This window comes from Bos javanicus, chromosome 1, assembly GCF_032452875.1.
Source record: "Bos javanicus breed banteng chromosome 1, ARS-OSU_banteng_1.0, whole genome shotgun sequence".
Lineage (NCBI taxonomy): Eukaryota > Metazoa > Chordata > Mammalia > Artiodactyla > Bovidae > Bos > Bos javanicus.
In genome coordinates this window covers 67866583-67883340 of record NC_083868.1, presented here as the reverse complement: position 1 = coordinate 67883340, position 16758 = coordinate 67866583, and the positions used below count along the sequence as shown (strand labels likewise).

General features: G+C 36.7%; 1 protein-coding gene across 3 annotated transcripts in view; it reads right to left on the bottom strand.

Annotated features, from left to right (window-relative positions):
* Window positions 1-560: 560 nt before the first annotated feature.
* Window positions 561-16758, bottom strand: part of SEC22A (SEC22 homolog A, vesicle trafficking protein) — an 81675-nt gene continuing 65477 nt past the window's right edge. For all 3 annotated transcript variants that reach the window (XM_061407879.1, XM_061407806.1, XM_061407783.1), the window contains 2 exons: window positions 10890-10955; window positions 561-1184 (listed from right to left, as the gene is read on the bottom strand). In XM_061407879.1, coding sequence (XP_061263863.1) covers window positions 984-1184; window positions 10890-10955 — 267 coding nt within the window. In that variant the 3' untranslated portion in view covers window positions 561-983. The remainder of the gene's footprint in view (window positions 1185-10889; window positions 10956-16758) is intronic.

The following is a 16758-nucleotide window of genomic DNA, read 5'->3' as shown; positions in this document are numbered from 1 at the left end:
TTTGGGGCTAGGTAACGTCTCTTACCTCAACAAGAAGGAGTAGGCTTCTTGGATTCAGAGCCTTGGCAGTCATCAGCATCCAGTTAGAATCTAACAACATCCTATTTTATTTTTAATTTATTCTGTAGTTCTCTTTTTTTTAATGGCAAACTGATGCTGATTTTTCACTTGGAGTAGAGATTAGTTTCTTTTTAAAATATTTTAAAATTTAAAAGATAAGTATTAAGTAAATAATAGCATATGTAATACTTAAGTGATAGAAGTTTGGCAAATAATGGCTATAGCCCAAATGACATATTTTTAAAAAGTGATTTCAAAAGAAGGTGTAAATGTGGTCTAGGAAAGAAACATGTTCACTGTGTTTTCAATACTTATGATGCTCCAGGGATGAGCTCACCACAGCCTTCTCCTACATCAGGTGATTTCCAGAGTTAACATTCAAGCAAAAATATAAAAGGAAAAAGAAACCATTCCACACCAATCTGGACTTCATAAACTCATGGTACAATGAATGTGCAAATGATCTAATATTTAGTAAGTCATTTGTTTTACACATAAGCTTTCCAATTCACTGCAGCATCTTTTATTTGGTCTATACTAATGCCTCACAAAGGCAAACTGGGGTTGTAGAGTTCCTGCTTGGTTCTCAGAGCAAGTCCCACACCTGCTTTTGGATTGAATTCTCCAGCCGTGATTCAGAGCTGTTGGCCCAGTCTTCCCATGGCATCTGACTGTTCTTCCACTGCCACTGCCCTGTAGAGAGGTGTCCTCATCTTCTGAATGATAATCATGGCCAACATTCTGCTGAGAGGAATTTGCCTACCAGGTATTGCATGCTCACAGGCATGCCACGCTGACTTAAAAAGGGCAGCTGGAGAGAAAGAAAGCAGAGCTTCTCATTTGTGGTGAGCAGTTTCTTCAGCACAGTGGTAGTGTCCTTCCTTTTCCTCTGTAAGGCAAGGCAGTATGTCTGAAGGATGGTGTCAGACATCATAATCAGGAGCTTTGCCCTGGGCTTGCCTTAGCCAGATCTGTAGTGTAACAAATGCTCCCACAGTCACGTGAAAAAAAAGCTGCCAGAGATTGCGCAGTTCATAGAGATACATGTTGCATAGACAGATTAAACCAAAAGTCAAAAAAGATTTGACATTCCGCCAGCTGGTATAGTAGACAAGTAAATAACACTGTTGAAAATACAAAAATGAATGATGATTAGGGTTATAGGAAGAAGAAATAGATGCTGCAACTATAAAACTTTAACAAGCCACAGGGTGAAATATGAAAGTGGAGTAAGGGGATTTTTCAACTACAGATAAGACAATGTAATATCTTTAAGACATTCAGCTATGAAAGCTCCAGCTTAAGAGGGAAATAGGTTTCTCCTTTTATGTTTTTCATTTTTCAAAAGGAAAAGCGTTTTGTATCATATTTAAAAGAGATAACTTCCATGCAAACAAGCTAAACAAATTCCTCAAGATGACAGGCAACTAAGAAGCAGTCTTAGGATCTTAAGGGTTCTTATCCCAGAAAAGTTAAAAAAACTCATACAAGTTATTCAGCAAAATGGGCTCATATAACCTGAATCTGTATATTAATGAAATCAGCAAATATTTACTTGAGTGCAAGGGGCTAAACTAGGACCTGAGAGAACACTTGAGGGAGAATTTATTCAATGGAAATTTATTTATCTGTTTAGCATTGTTCTTTGGTTTTAAGTAAACAAAGACCTCACTCAGATGGAGCTTACCTTCTACTAGAAGACAGATTATAAAGTTTATATATAAGTATATATATGTATTTATATATATACAATCAAGTAGTTATGTTCTAGAAAAGATTTTTAAAAATGGGACACAGGACGCAATGAGTGGTGATTTAGAAGATAAAGTATTCCCCTGCACCTAAACCCTGGCATTCACCTTTCTGCCTTTATTTTTCTCTATATTACATTTATTAACATACTTCAAAAATATGCTTATTTTATTTGTCATCTGTAGTCTTCCAATGAAATCCAAGTTTCATGAGGGAGAGGTTTTTAACTGCCTTATTCACTCACTTTTCTCCATTGCCCCAAACAGTGCCTGGTATGTATATAATAAGTGCACAATAAAAATCTGTTGAATCAATGAACTGCTTTCCAAGTCTGGGATATATAGGAATTACATATGATCCCAAAGTCTTAGGAAAGAGGTGCAGGTCTCTGTGTGACATTATATCCAGACTTCAGAACCAGAAGAACATTAGAGTGTTTGTGACAATACAGAAAGAATGTGATGTTCTGCTTAATGTGTTTAGTTCTTACACAAATCAGGACTGTGTTTGCTATCCAAGCAAAATTTAATTGGAAAAATTTATTTTATTGGAGTGTTTTGAATTTAAAAAGTTGAAAAACAAATATAAATTTTCTTTTGAAATAATTTTAAATGTCAGAAAAGTTGCAAAAGCTTTTTACCCCAACCAAATGTTATCGTCATATAACCACAGTATAATCATCAAAACAAGAAATTAACATTGGTTTTAATACTATTAAGTAACCTAAAGACTTCACTTGAGTTTTGCTAGCTGTCCCATAAGACCCTTTTCCTGGTCCAGAATCCAGCCCAGGACTCCATATTTCATTTAGTTGTCAGGTCTCCTTGAATCTTTAACAGCTCAAGTCTTTCTTTGTTTTCCATGACCTTAACAATTTAAAGAATACTGATAAGTTATTTTGTAAAATGGCCCTTAATTTTGGTTCACCTGATATTGTCTCAAAATTGAATAGAGGATATCCAATTTTGGAAAGAAGAATACCAAAGAGGTAATGTGTGATGTGTCAAATTACTTATTAACTCTGATCTTTTGGTAAGGTGGTATCCAACAGGTTTCTCCACTAGTTACTATTTTTCTCCTTGTAATCAGTATCCTGTAGGAGGATACTTTGAGATTATGTAGATTTCTATCCCATCATATTTTGCCCACTAATTTTAGTATCTATTGATGATTCCTGCCTGCCACAGGTGTTTGCCAAACAGTTGCTTTCAATTTCCATCATTCTCTACATTTATTAACTGGAAATTCTACTATGAAGAAGAGCTAGAGTACCTCGTATTTTTTTAAAATAAATATTTAATTTGTGGTTTTCAAAGGCTTTAAAGATAATGGTCTGTACCCCACAGATTACTTATTAATTACAAAGAGGAAAAAGATAATTTTGCAGTGGAGATATCTGTTAGGCATCACTTAATCAAATGATCAAATTTATTACATGCCTCTTGACTTATGAAATTAGAGGTATACAGAATACTATACTACATAGTATGGTCACCAAAATAACTAACCTGAATCTAATCACAAGAGACACATCTAGATTATGGGGCATTCTATAAGGTATTTGCCTGGACTGTTAAAAAATGTCAGGGTTATGAAAGACCAAAACAAAATAGAACAACAAAAAGGCCAGGAGATGGCATTGTAGGTTAAAAGATACACAACAACCAAACACACAATGCACAATTTGAAATCAGAGGAAAAGAGCTATAGAAAACATTTTGGAGACAACATAATCTGAATATGAATCCTATGTTAGGTAATATTGTATCAACGTTAAATTTCTTGGGTGTGATAAAGGTATCATGGCTATGTACAACAGAACGATGTCTCTGGTCTCAAAAGACACATGCTGAAGTTTCCAGAGGTGAAATATCTTGATGTTTGTAACTTACTTTAAAAAAAAAAAGCTGCAGGAACCTCTGCTTCTGGGAAGATGGAGTCGATGCACTTTCCTCTATTCTTTCCACTAGATATAACTAAAAACCCTGGACATGATATATCAAACAAGTATCAGATGACTCTGGATGATAAAGAGAAGAAGGAAGACAGGCTAAGGACCTTAAGTCTCAAGGAATGACACATTGGTAAATTACCTAAGTTTGTTTGTTTGTTTTGCCTCATATACCCCACACTTGGAGCTGAAGAAGCTGACAAGTAGAAAACCACTGGACGCACACCAACAAAACAAACAAAACTCAATAAAATTTTGCTTTCTCTAGCCAAAAGACCAAGAGTGACGCGATTTTCCACTACAGAAACTTGTACACAACAACTATTCTACTACAGCCAAATACCACCAGAACCAAACCAAAACAAACCAAAAAAGCCAAACATACACACACACAAACTGTGACCACCCACATTCACCCCATCAAAGCCTATGTGGGGAGCCTATCATGCTCTAAGGCTCTAATGCTAATGTTCTAATTCTCCAGGGCTTCAGAGAAGGCAAGTGGGAAGCCAGAACTTTGATTTCCACTGGATGGTAGGAGTCCCTCAACCCCACCCCATGGTGTATCACTAGAGACTAAGAAGGACTGCAGAAATTCACCTCCACTTGGCATTAAAAAGGCAATGGATTTCTCATCAGAAGCTATGAAGTTCAGATAAGAGTGGAACAACGTTTTTCAAGTGTTGAAAGAAAATTAGCTGTCAATCCAGAATCCTATATCCAACAAAAATATCCTTTAGGAATGAAGGAAAAATAAAGACATTCTCAGATGACAGAACCCACTCCAGTGTTCTTGTCTGGAGAATCCCAGGGATGGCGGAGCCTGGTGGGCTGCCGTCTATGGGGTCGCACAGAGTCGGACACAACTGAAGCAACTTAGCAGCAGCGGCAGCAGATGACAGAAGACGAAGAGAATTCATCACCTACAAATATACTCTAAAGGAATGGCTAAAGGAAGTTCTCTAGACAGAAAGGAAACCAAAAAAAAAGGAACCTTGGAACACTGGATAGAAAAGGAATACAGCAAAAATACATGTTAATGACTAGCTTTGCCTTTTTAAGAATTTTCTAAATTATGTTTGATGATTGAAGTAAAAATTGTAACAGGGTCTAATATGTTTCTAAATATATGTAGAGGAAATATTTAAGACAATTATAAATAGAGGAGGACAAAGAGATATAAAGAGTTACAATTTCTATGCTTCACCTGAACTAGTAAAATGATGACACCAGTAAACTGAGTAAGTAAAATGTAGTACCTTAGAGCAATATTTAAAAAGTCATCCAAAGAAATACATTCAAAAACATTATAGATAAAACAAAATGGAGTTCTAAAAAAAATGTTCAAGTAATCCACAGGAAGACACAAACAATAAAACATAAAAATGAAAAAGCTGAAAACAAAATATAAGAAGGCAGACAAAAGCCTTAACATGTCAATAGCTACATTGGATATAAATGGCTTAAATATAGCAATTAAAAGATCGAGATTGGCAGGATGTATTAAAAAAACATAACAAACTCTATGTTATCTACTAGAAACTCACTTCAAATGATACAGGCAAGTTTAAAGTAAAAGGATTGAAAAAGATGTAGCATGCAAACACTAACCAAAGGCAAGCATGAGTGGCTATCCTACTATTAGATAAATATAAAAATATTTTGGGACTTTCCGGGTGGTCCAGACTCCACGTTTCTACTGCAGGGTGCACAAGTTGCATCCCTGGTCGAGAAACTAAGAAACAGAAAGTGTGACCAAAAAATAAAAATGAATAAGCAAAAATATTTCAAAGAAAGCAAAAATAACCAGGGACAGAGAGGGATATAATGATAAACGGATCAATCAATTAAGAAGATGGAGCAATCCTAAATGTGTATGAACCAAACAACAGAGATGCAAAAACTGATAGAACTCAAATAAGAAATACACAAATACACAACTATAGTTGAAAATTTCAATACTCCTCTGAGTGTGCATGTATGCTAAGTCGCTTCAGGCATGTCCAGCTCTTTGTGACCCCATGGACCCCATGGATCCCATATAGCCCACCAGGCTCCTCTGTCCATGGGATTCTCTAGGCAAAGATACTGGAATGGGTTGCCATTTCCTCCTCCAGGGATCTTCTTGAACCAGGGATCAAATCCGCATCTCTTATGTCTCCTGCATTGGCAGGTGGATTCTTTACCACTGGTGCCACCTGGGAAGCCCAACAATTGATAGAACTAGCCAGAAAAATCAGCAAAGACATATAAAAACTGAGCAACACTATCAACCAACAGAAGCTAATCAACATTTACAGAACACTCACTTAACAACAACAGAATACACATTCTATTCAAGTGCCCATGAAATATATACCAAGACAAAACATATTCTGGGCCACAGAACAAACCTCAACAAATGTAAAATAACTGAAATCACACAGACTATGTTATCAAACTACAATGGAATCAAACTACAATAATGGAAAGAAAATGAAAATATCCAAACACTTGGAAACTAAGCAACACAATTCTAAATAATCCACAGGCCAAAGAGGAAACTGCAAGGAAAAAAATTTTAAATACACTGAATTAAATGAAAATACAACATCTCAAAGTATGGAATAGAACTAAAGAAGTACTAAGAGGGAAATCTGTAATATTAAATGTACACATTAAAAAAGAGAAAATTCTCAAATCAAATCATCTAAGCTCTCACCTCAAGAACCCTGGAAAAGAAGAGTCAAATAAACCCAGAGCAAACATGAGGAAAGAAACCACGGAGGTAGTGCAGAAATCAATAAAATAGAAAATAGGAAAAAAAACAATAAAACAAGGAACAGGCTCTGTGAGAAGATCAATGAAATTAATAAGAATGATCAAGAAAAGAGAAGATACAAATGATCAATATGAGGACTGAAATAAGAAATATCACTACATATCCTATAGATATCAAAAGGATAGTAAGGGAATACCACAACCATCCAACACACAAATTTGATAACTTAAGTGAAATGGACAATTTCCTCATAAAATGCAAACCATCCATTGTAAACAATTATGTGGATAGCTCTATAACTATTAAGAAAATTGTAAGACTTATTACGGTTTTCCTGGTGGTCCAGTGGTTAAGAATCCACCTTGCAATGCAGGGGACACTGGTTCAATCCCTGGCCCAGGAAGATCCCACATGCTCTGGAGCAACTAAGCCTGTGTGCCACGACTACTGAGCCCACATGCTACAGCTACTGAAGTCTGTACACCTAGAGCCTGTGCTCTGCAACAACAGAAGCCATCACAGTGAGAAGCCCACACACCAGTGAAGAGCAGCCCCTGCTCACGGTAACTAGAGAAAGCCCATGTGCAGCAACAAAGACCCACCACAGCCAAAAAATAAAAATAATCTTTTTTTTTTTTTAAAGACTTACTAATAGCAGAAGTAATCAAAACTGTATGGTACTGGCAGAGGAACAGACACATAGATCAACAGAACAGAATAGAGGCTCCAGAAACAGATCCACATAAACATGCCCAACAGATTTTTTCAATGCAAAAGCAATTCAGTAGAGGGAAAAAAAGGAAAAACTGATAAATTAAACTTCATAAAAATTTAAAATACTTGAACTACAAAAGACTCTTAAGAGGATAAAAAGATAAGCAAAGACTGGGAGAAGATATTTGCTACATATCTGACAAAGGACTAATATCTAAAATATATAAAGAACTCTCAAACTCAACAGTAAAAGACAAACAATCCCATTAGAAAATAGGCGAAAGACATGAACAGACATTTCACCCAAGATGATACACAGGTGGCAAACATGAAACTATTTTCAACATCATTAGCCCCTAGGAAAATGAAAATTAAAACCACAATGAGATTATCACTACATATTTATCAGAATGGCTTAAAAAAAAAAAATACAGACAACACCAAACGCTGACAAGGATGCAGAGAAACTAGGTCATTCACACAATGCCGAATGTAAAATGGTACACTACTCTGGAAAACTGTTTGTTTCTTAATAAGCATGCAACTACCACGGCCCAGTAATTGTCCTCCTGGGCACTGAGCTCAGAGAAATGAAGAATTTTTTCACACAAAATCCCAACCATGAAAGTTTATAGCACCTTTATTTATAATAGCCAAAAACTAGAAACAATTCAGATGTCCTTTAAATGAGTGAAAGATCAAACAAACTGTGGTACAGCCATACCATGGAATACAATTCAGCAATAAAAAGGAACAAACCACTGACACATGCATGGATAAGCCTTCAGAATATTATGCTGAATAAAAAATGCCAACCACAAAAGGTTATATATACTATGTGGGTCCATTCATATAACACATTCAAAATGAGAAAATTATATTAATGGAGAACACAGGAGTGGTTGCCAGAGATTAAAGAGGGGTTGGGGCTGGGGCAGGAGGGAACTATAAAGGGCAACATGAGGAGTCTTTATGGTAAGGACTGTTATATACTTGACAGCATCAATATGCACTGTGATGTTGTATTATAGCTTTCCAAGGTGGTTACATTGCGGGGAAATGGATAAATGTTACGTAAGCACGCTTTATGACTCCAGGTGAGTCTAATTATCTCAAAATAAAGAGTCTAATAAGAAAAACAACTTCACATATTCATTTTATCTGCAACTTACATTGTAAACAATGAGCATATACCCCATATACAAAAACATACAAAAAAAGAATGAGATTAAAGCAAATGTTGTGAAATGTTAACAACTGGTGATTCTAGGTGTACCAGCTTCTCAACTTTTCTATAAGTCTAAAGGTTTCCAAAATAAAACACAGAAGGAAAAGCACAATCTCTAGTTTCTTCTGATTTCCTACTTTATGTTTTTGGTCATGCAATGCAGCTTGCAGGATGTTAGTGCCCAGATCAGGAATTGAGTCCATGCCCTCTGCTGTGGAAGCATGGAGTTCTAACCACTGAACTGCCAGGGAATTCCCAGATTTCCTATTGTAAATGTTCCATATCAAGATGATCTCTATCTGACTGAACCCTGTGATTCTGTAAGTATCCAGAGCCTGGAGGAAAAGGCAACAAACCATGCAGTAGCAGTCTTTGAGGTCTGATCTAAAGGAGATTAAAAAATATCCTGAAATTGGAGATACAGCATATCACATGGTAAAAGCTACTTAATTCTTCCTATGGGGAAATTATAGGAATATGCTAATCATATTTGGAAAGCATTCAGTTTCAAGCCTGTCAATATGAAGGACATTGTTTTTTTAATTTTCTTTTTTAAAGTATTTATCTGTTTACTTCTCAAGTTAAAAGAAGACCTGGGTGACATTGCTCCATCATGAGGCTACTCTTAAAACTATCAATACTTTCATCTGTTCTGAGAAAGTTACAGAGGTATGCCTATCCTTGGCAAGAGCACTGGTTCTAAGATCACTTAGCTTCAAGTCACTGACTGACTGTAAGAACGGGTCTAGGCTGCTGTGAAAAATGGTGATAATAATAGGATTAGTGTGGGGCTTTCTTTGAGGATCAAATGGCGTAAGGAATGTAAAGGGCTTACCACAAAGGAAGAGCTCAACACATTTTTGCATTATTATTAGCATTTAAAATTATTTCATTAAGGTAAAACAGCTAAAAGTATATTTTATAAGGATAATCATTCATGAGACTATTTTAAAGTTAATATTTACCTCACATTGTTTTAGAATATGAAATAGTGCATATGTTATTAAGTTATACACTTACAGCATTATAAAAATTATGCAAATATAGGAATTTTGCTTAGAGATAGCATGATATAGTGGAATGAATATGACATTTAAAATCTGAAGACCCAGTTCAGTTCTGAATCTACCACTTGCTGGCTATGTGATCTCAGGATAGTATTGAAACTGCTTCAGATTTCTCTTTTTCAAAAAAGTGAGGATGATATACCCTCTGTGATAGCCTGTAGAGATTAAAGGACGAAATCTGCACAAGAATATTTCATAAAATTAAAATACGTGTGACATCAATGAAGACAAGCTTTCATATCTCCTGCATGAAATGTCATTCATTATAACTCAATCTGTCAAATTTGACAGAAAAACAATTTCTAAAGCTAATATAAATGATTAAGAAAAACTAGGGGAATTTAAAAAATGGGGCCACTGAAACTAAAATTTCTAATGTCTTCACATAAAAGTCAAATGCACATATTTAATATATTTCCCTAAAGATTTCTTCTGAGTTTTAGGTACCCTTTTATTTGCAGGACTGAATCTAACATTTTTCTATGCAAGACAGAGAAATGTGACACCTATAAGTGTTAAGTCAAAAGGCCTTGCTTGCTCTAACATGTTTCAACAAAAACACTTGAATCTGGGTAATCAGCATGGTTAAATCTCCCTTCTCTAACACATCTGTGCCTCCTCTGGTCTTGGAAATGAGAGTATGTATCTCCCTATGATTCAGGTACAAAACCTCCTCTCTCCTGAAGTCTCAGATCTACCTGGTCTTCGAATCTCAGGGAGTCTTCCTTCTCAGCGTCCTTTCTTTTCCTATCCCTACTGCCATTACCTAGAGAAGGGGTAGGCTACCCACTCCAGTATTCTGGCCTGGAGAATTCCATGGACTGTGCAGTCCATGTGGTTGCAAAGAGCTGGAAACAACTGAGCCACTTTCACTTTCACTGCCATTACCATAGTTTAGGCTTTCATTACCTTCTGCCTCAAAACTAGTATCATTACTTGTAGTCTCTCTGCTCTGACAATCTGCCCTATTCATCATTGCTAAATTAAATATCCTAAAATCCTGCTTTTGCTGTTCCCTCTTCACAGACCTCAAAAATACAAAATCCTCAACCTGGAGTAGAAGCAGAGGCTGCAAGTAGAATAATAAGTCACCAGAATATCTAGAAGTAGCCTTTACTGCCACAGGCTGATGACCTGCTGCCAATGAAGCCCCAGCACAGGAAGAGGGCTAACACTGAATTCACTGGGATCTATGTTCATTCAAAAGGGTCACAAAGCTAACAGAGGCTCAAACTGAAAAACGAGGCAAAGAACTCAGACATTATCTTATTTAAAGCGCCCAAGAAGTTAATTAGAAATGATACCTGAAATGAGCAATAACAGGAAGGTATTTCTTAAAAATGAGAGAGAACCTACCTGGTAAAGGCAGGCTGCTGTTCCAAGAAAAAATGCAACAATGTAATTTAAGTCCTCACCATCACTCTGCAAAAATAAAATAAAAAGTTATTCTTTCTGTGGAAGCCCATTTCCAAAAACAATCCATTGGGATAGGATATGACCTTTATGCACAAATGGTCAAAATTTTCAAAAGTGGAATATAAAAATACTCAAGAGTCCTAAAAGAGAAACATAAAACACATCATAAGAACCTGAGAGTGTGAGGTAGGGGAAGACTACCAGTGTTCTTCTAGGTCTGGGCTTCCCCATCAATTATATCTTACCCAAGAGAAGATGAAAGCCAATGGAAACAAGTTTCCGCGTAACGTTAAACGTGTCTCTACTTTCCACTAAAGAAACCATATGAAAATATACAATACCCCAGCAGCCTATAAAGCTAGGCCTGCTTATTGGGATTACTATTTGACTCAAATAAATACTGATAGTTTACATCTAGAACTAGCACATCACCAAACTGTCCAATGAAGTCATTTGACATGATTAAAATTTTTTAAAAAAGACAACTAAAATTGAAAAGCTACTGTCCACTAGAGTGTGCTAAATCCCAATGAGGAAATTCAGTGACATGTATTATGTTAAAATCACTCAGGAAAAACAGAGATAGATTATGCATAAGAGTATTTCTTTTAAAAGAAAACTAATAGAGACATGTAAAAACCCATTTTTTTCTACTCCTCTTTGGTTCCTTTTAAATATCTGTATTTCTCATGTCTTTTGATGGAGTAGAACATAAAGCCCACGCAGGAGCATCAAATTTCTTTTCTTCTAGGTAGAAACATTAAATTTGGCCCTTATTTTAGAAAAAAAAAAAAAAAATTCTCTCTATACAATAAAAATTTTCAGAAGACATGGGAGTGTCTCTCAGGACCATGAGTTCTTGAAATAACATAAAGCGAACAATTCCTTTTCCATTTGCTATTGGGCAACAGAAGTGCCTGTAAGGCAGAGAGAAAATGGCTTATCCTAGTGAGAGGATCTTAAAATAGAAACCATTAATCTGTCTGGGATGGTTAGACCAGTTCTATACCAGAGACAAGGAAGGTCAAGAAAAAGCCCTTCTACTTTAATAATTCTAAGACTTTTAAATAAGTTCTGCTTGATTGTTTTTTCTTCTGTCCTTTCAATGATCTTTTTTGATTATAAAAGTTCATGTTCATTGTAGAGAACCTGAAACAAAATGTTACAAAGAAGAAACTCACATAGTACATAATATCACAATTTTGGGAGAATTACTGCTAACCATTTACGTACTTCCTTCTAATCCTTTCTGTACAAAAATATATGTACTTTGAAAAAATGGAATCATACTTTTATGTATTTTTTAGTACTTCACACTATATCATAAAACATGTTCTTAAGATACTAAATATTTCTCAACCATTTAATTTGTAATGATTACATAACCTTTAACTGTTGGCCTATACAATAATTTCATTATTGTCTTAAAATCGAATATTATATTTTCCCTAAATTTACACTATCACTTTATAACTCTCTTAATTGCCTTTGGAACACTTAACAGCATGTTTCTGGAGTAGATCAGAACTGGGTTCAAATCTTTATTTGTTAGCTAGCTGTATGACCATGGACTATTATTAATATTTAACTCCAATTCCCTTTTTTGAAAATAAAAGTTGTACAGAGTCAATGAAATATCAATAATATTTGGAAACACAAAGAACAGTAACAGACACAGTAAGTATTCAAAAACATTCACTAATTTCTCCTTCTCAAAGGTTACTATATGCATCATTTATCAGATAATTAGGATTACCTTTCAATATTGTTTAAATCTCTAATGTGCTAGCCTTGTTTTCTCACTGAGATCCTAACCTTCCTTCAAGGAAGAAAATGAATCTTACTACTTGCAAGAAACTGTGCACAAAGTGGGAATTCAACAAATGAATGCCAAATTGAGTTGTGCTTTGGAAAATCTTTATTTCCACTTAGTAAAGAGAATATTTATAAACATATTCTTCTTTCAAAAAATAGTCATTCATTAAACACTGATGGCCCAAGTACTGTGTTATGCAACCAAGGACAGAAAACAAGTCAACACAAAATGAGGAAGCTCAACTCTAATCAGGAAGGCAGATATAGAAAGTAACAATTTACATCCAAAGTGGTAACTGATGGGATAGGTGTATGTATAGGGTACTAAGGGAGCCTACTGGAGACACATTTAATTCTGGAGAAAAAAAGGATCAGGGAAGGTTTGTCACAGAAAGTAAAGCTTAATTTGCATCTTGAAGGATAAACCAGTAGGCAAGGTAGGACAAGAATTCCAGGCAAACGGAGTAGCTTGTACAGTTTTAAGAGGATAGGATGACTCCAAGGTCTCCTATTTAGGCAACATTTGAATGATACCATACACTAAGTTGGCCTTTCCTGGTGGTTCAGGTGCTGCAGTGTGGGAGACCTGGGTTCGATTCCTGGGTTGGGAAGATCCCCTGGAGGAGGGCGTAGCAACCCACTCCAGTATTCTTGCCTGGAGAATCCCCATGGACAGAGGAGCCTGGCGGGCTACAGTCCATGGAGTCACAAAAAGTCGGACACGACTGAGAGACTAAGCATGCACAAACACTAAGTTGGGAATACAGGAGGAAAAATGGGCTTGAGGGAAGAAAAAATGAGTTCATTCTGGACTCAGGTATTTTGGAGTTGCTCATGAGATATTCAAAAAATAAGTTTAGTAGCCATTTAAGTCAGCTTCAGGGAAGAGTTTAACCTAGAGATCTAGTTTAGTAGTCAAATATTTAAATAGTAGTTAAATGAAATAAAGGAGTATGACAACGAAATGCAAAATATATTTTTGACTGGCTGATAGACTGTAGAGAGGAAAAAATATAAATATAAAGGATATTTGGGGTCAAATATGAATTGTGAAATCTAAAAATAGATTTTATTATTAGCTAATACTGCATTGGTCTTCTGGAGAAGGCAATGGCACCCCACTCCAGTACTCTGGCCTGGAAAATCCCATGGGCGGAGGAGACTGGTAGGCTGCAGTCCATGGGGTTGCGAAGAGTCAGACACGACTGAAGTGACTTAGCAGCAGCAGCAGCATTGGTCTTCAGTTTCTTTGGTTTAATAAAGGTATTGTGATTATGCAGGAGAATGTTCTAGTCCTAAAGACAGACATATTGAGTAATTTTGGAATACATCTGTCATAATACTGACAATTTTACTTTCCAATGATTCAGAAAAAAAGAAAATAAAGAGAGAAAGGAAGAAAGAGTGGCAGGTATGTAACAGTTCAGTTCAGTCACTCAGTCGTGTCTGAATCTTTGTAACCCCATGGACTGCAGCATGCCAGGCTTCCCTGTCCATCAACAACTTCCGGAGCTTACTCAAATTCATGTCCATCAAGTCGGTGATTCCATCCAACTACCTAATCCTCTGTCGTCCCCTTCTTCTCCCGCTTTCAATCTTTCACAGCATCAGGGACTTTTCCAACGAGTCAGTACTTCACATCAGGTAAAGTATTGGAGCCAAAGTGTTGGAGCTTCAGCTTTAGCACCAGTCCTTCCAATGAATATTCAGAACTGATTTCCTTTAGGATGGACTGGTTGGATCTGCTTGCTGTCCAAGGAAGGCTCAAGAGTCTTCAACACCACAGTTTAAAAGCATCAATTCTTCAGTGCTCAGCTTTCTATATAGTCCAACTCTCACATCCATACATGACTACTGGAAAAACCGTAGCTTTGACTAGATAGATCTTTGTTGGCAAAGTAATGTCTTTGCTTTTTAATATGCTGTCTAGGTTGATCATAGCTTTTCTTCCAAGGAGTAAGTGTCTTTTAATTTCATAGCTTTCCTTCCAAGGAGCAAGTGTCTTTTAATTTCATGACTGCAGTCACCATCTGCAGTGAGCCCCCCCAAATTTTTGGAGCCCCCAAAAATAAAGTCTCTCACTGTTTCAACTGTTTCCTCATCTATTTGCCATGAAGTGATGGGACCAGATGCCATGATCTTAGTTTTCTGAATGTTGAGCTTTAAGCCAACATTTTCACTCTCCTCTTTCACTTTCATCAAGAGGCTCTTTAGTTCTTCTTTGCTTTCTGCCATAAGGGTGGTGTCATCTGCATATCTGAGGTTATTGATATTTTTCACAGTAATCTTGATTCCAGCTTATGCTTCATCCAGCCTGGCATTTCTCATGATGTACTCTACATATAAGTTAAATAAGCAAGGTGACAATATGCAGCCTTGACATACTCCTTTCCTGATTTGGAACCAATCTGTTGTTCCATGTCCAGTTCTAACTGTTGCTTCTTGACTTGCATACAGATTTCTCAGGAGGCAGGTCAGGTGGTCTGATATTTCCATCCCTTTAAGAATTTTCCACAGTTTGTTGTGATCCACACAGTCAAAGGCTTTGGCAAAGTCAATAAAGCAGAAATAGATGTTTTTCTGGAACTCTCTGGCTTTTTCAATGATCCAACATATGTTGGCAATTACATCTCTGGTTCCTCTGCCTTTTCTAAAACCAGCTTGAACATCTGGAAGTTCATGGTTCACGTACTACTGAAGCCTGGCTTGGAGGATTTTGAGCATTACTTTGCTAGTGTGTGAGATGAGGGCAATTGTGGGGTAGCTTGAACATTCTTTGGCATTGCCTTTCTTTGGGATTGGAATGAAAACTGACCTTTTCCAGTCCTGGGGCCACTGCTGAGTTTTCCAAATTTGCTGGCATATTGAGTGCAGCACTTTCACAGCATCATCTTTTAGGATTTGAAATAGCTCAGCTGGAATTCCAACACCTCCACTAGCTTTGTTCGTAGTGATACTTCCTAAGGGCCACTTGACTTTGCATTCCAGGAAGTCTGGCTATAGGTGAGTGATCACACCATCGTGGTTATCTGGGTCATGAAGATCTTTTTTGTATAATTCTTCTGTGTATTCTTGCCACCTCTTCTTAATATCTTTTGCCTGTGTTAGGTCCGTAACATTTCTTTCCTTTATTGTGCCCTTCTTTGCATGAAAATTTTCCCTGGTATCTCTAATTTTCTTGAAGAAATCTCTAGTCTTTCCCATTCTATTGTTTTCCTCTATTTCTTTGCATTGATCACTTATCTCTCCTTGCTATTCATTGGAACTCCACATTCGAATGGGTATATCTTTCGTTTTCTCCTTTGCCTTTAGCTTCTCTTCTTTTCTCAGCTATTTGTAAGGCCTCCTCATGCAACCATTTTGCCTTTTTGCATTTCTTTTTCTTGGAGATGGTCTTGATCACTGCCTCTTGTACAATGTCATGAACCTCCGTCCATAGTTCTTCAGGCACTGTCTATCAGATCTAAACCCTTGAATCTATTTGTCACTTCCACTGTATAATTGTAAGGCATTTGATTTAGGTCATACCTGAATGGCCTAGTGGTTTTCCTTACTTTCTTCAATTTAAGTCTGAATTTGGCAATAAGAAGTTCATGATCTGAGCCACAGTCAGTTCCCGGTCTTGTTTTTGCTGACTGTATAGATTCTACATCTTTGGCTGAAAAGAATATAATCAATATGATTTCTATATTGACCATCTGCTGATGTCCATGGTAGTCTTCTCTTTCGCTGTTGGAAGAGGGTGTTTGCTATGACAAGTGCATTCTCTTGTCAAAACTCTGTTAGCCTTTGCCCTGCTTCATTCTGTATTCCAAGGCCAAATTTGCCTGTTACTCCAGGTGTTTCTTGACTTCCTACTTTTGCATTCCAGTCCCCTATAATGAAAAGGACATCTTTTCTGGGTGTTAGTTGTAGGTCTTTATAGAACCGTTCAACTCCAGCTTCGTCAGCATTACTGGTTGGGGCACAGACTTGGATTACTATGGCATTTAAT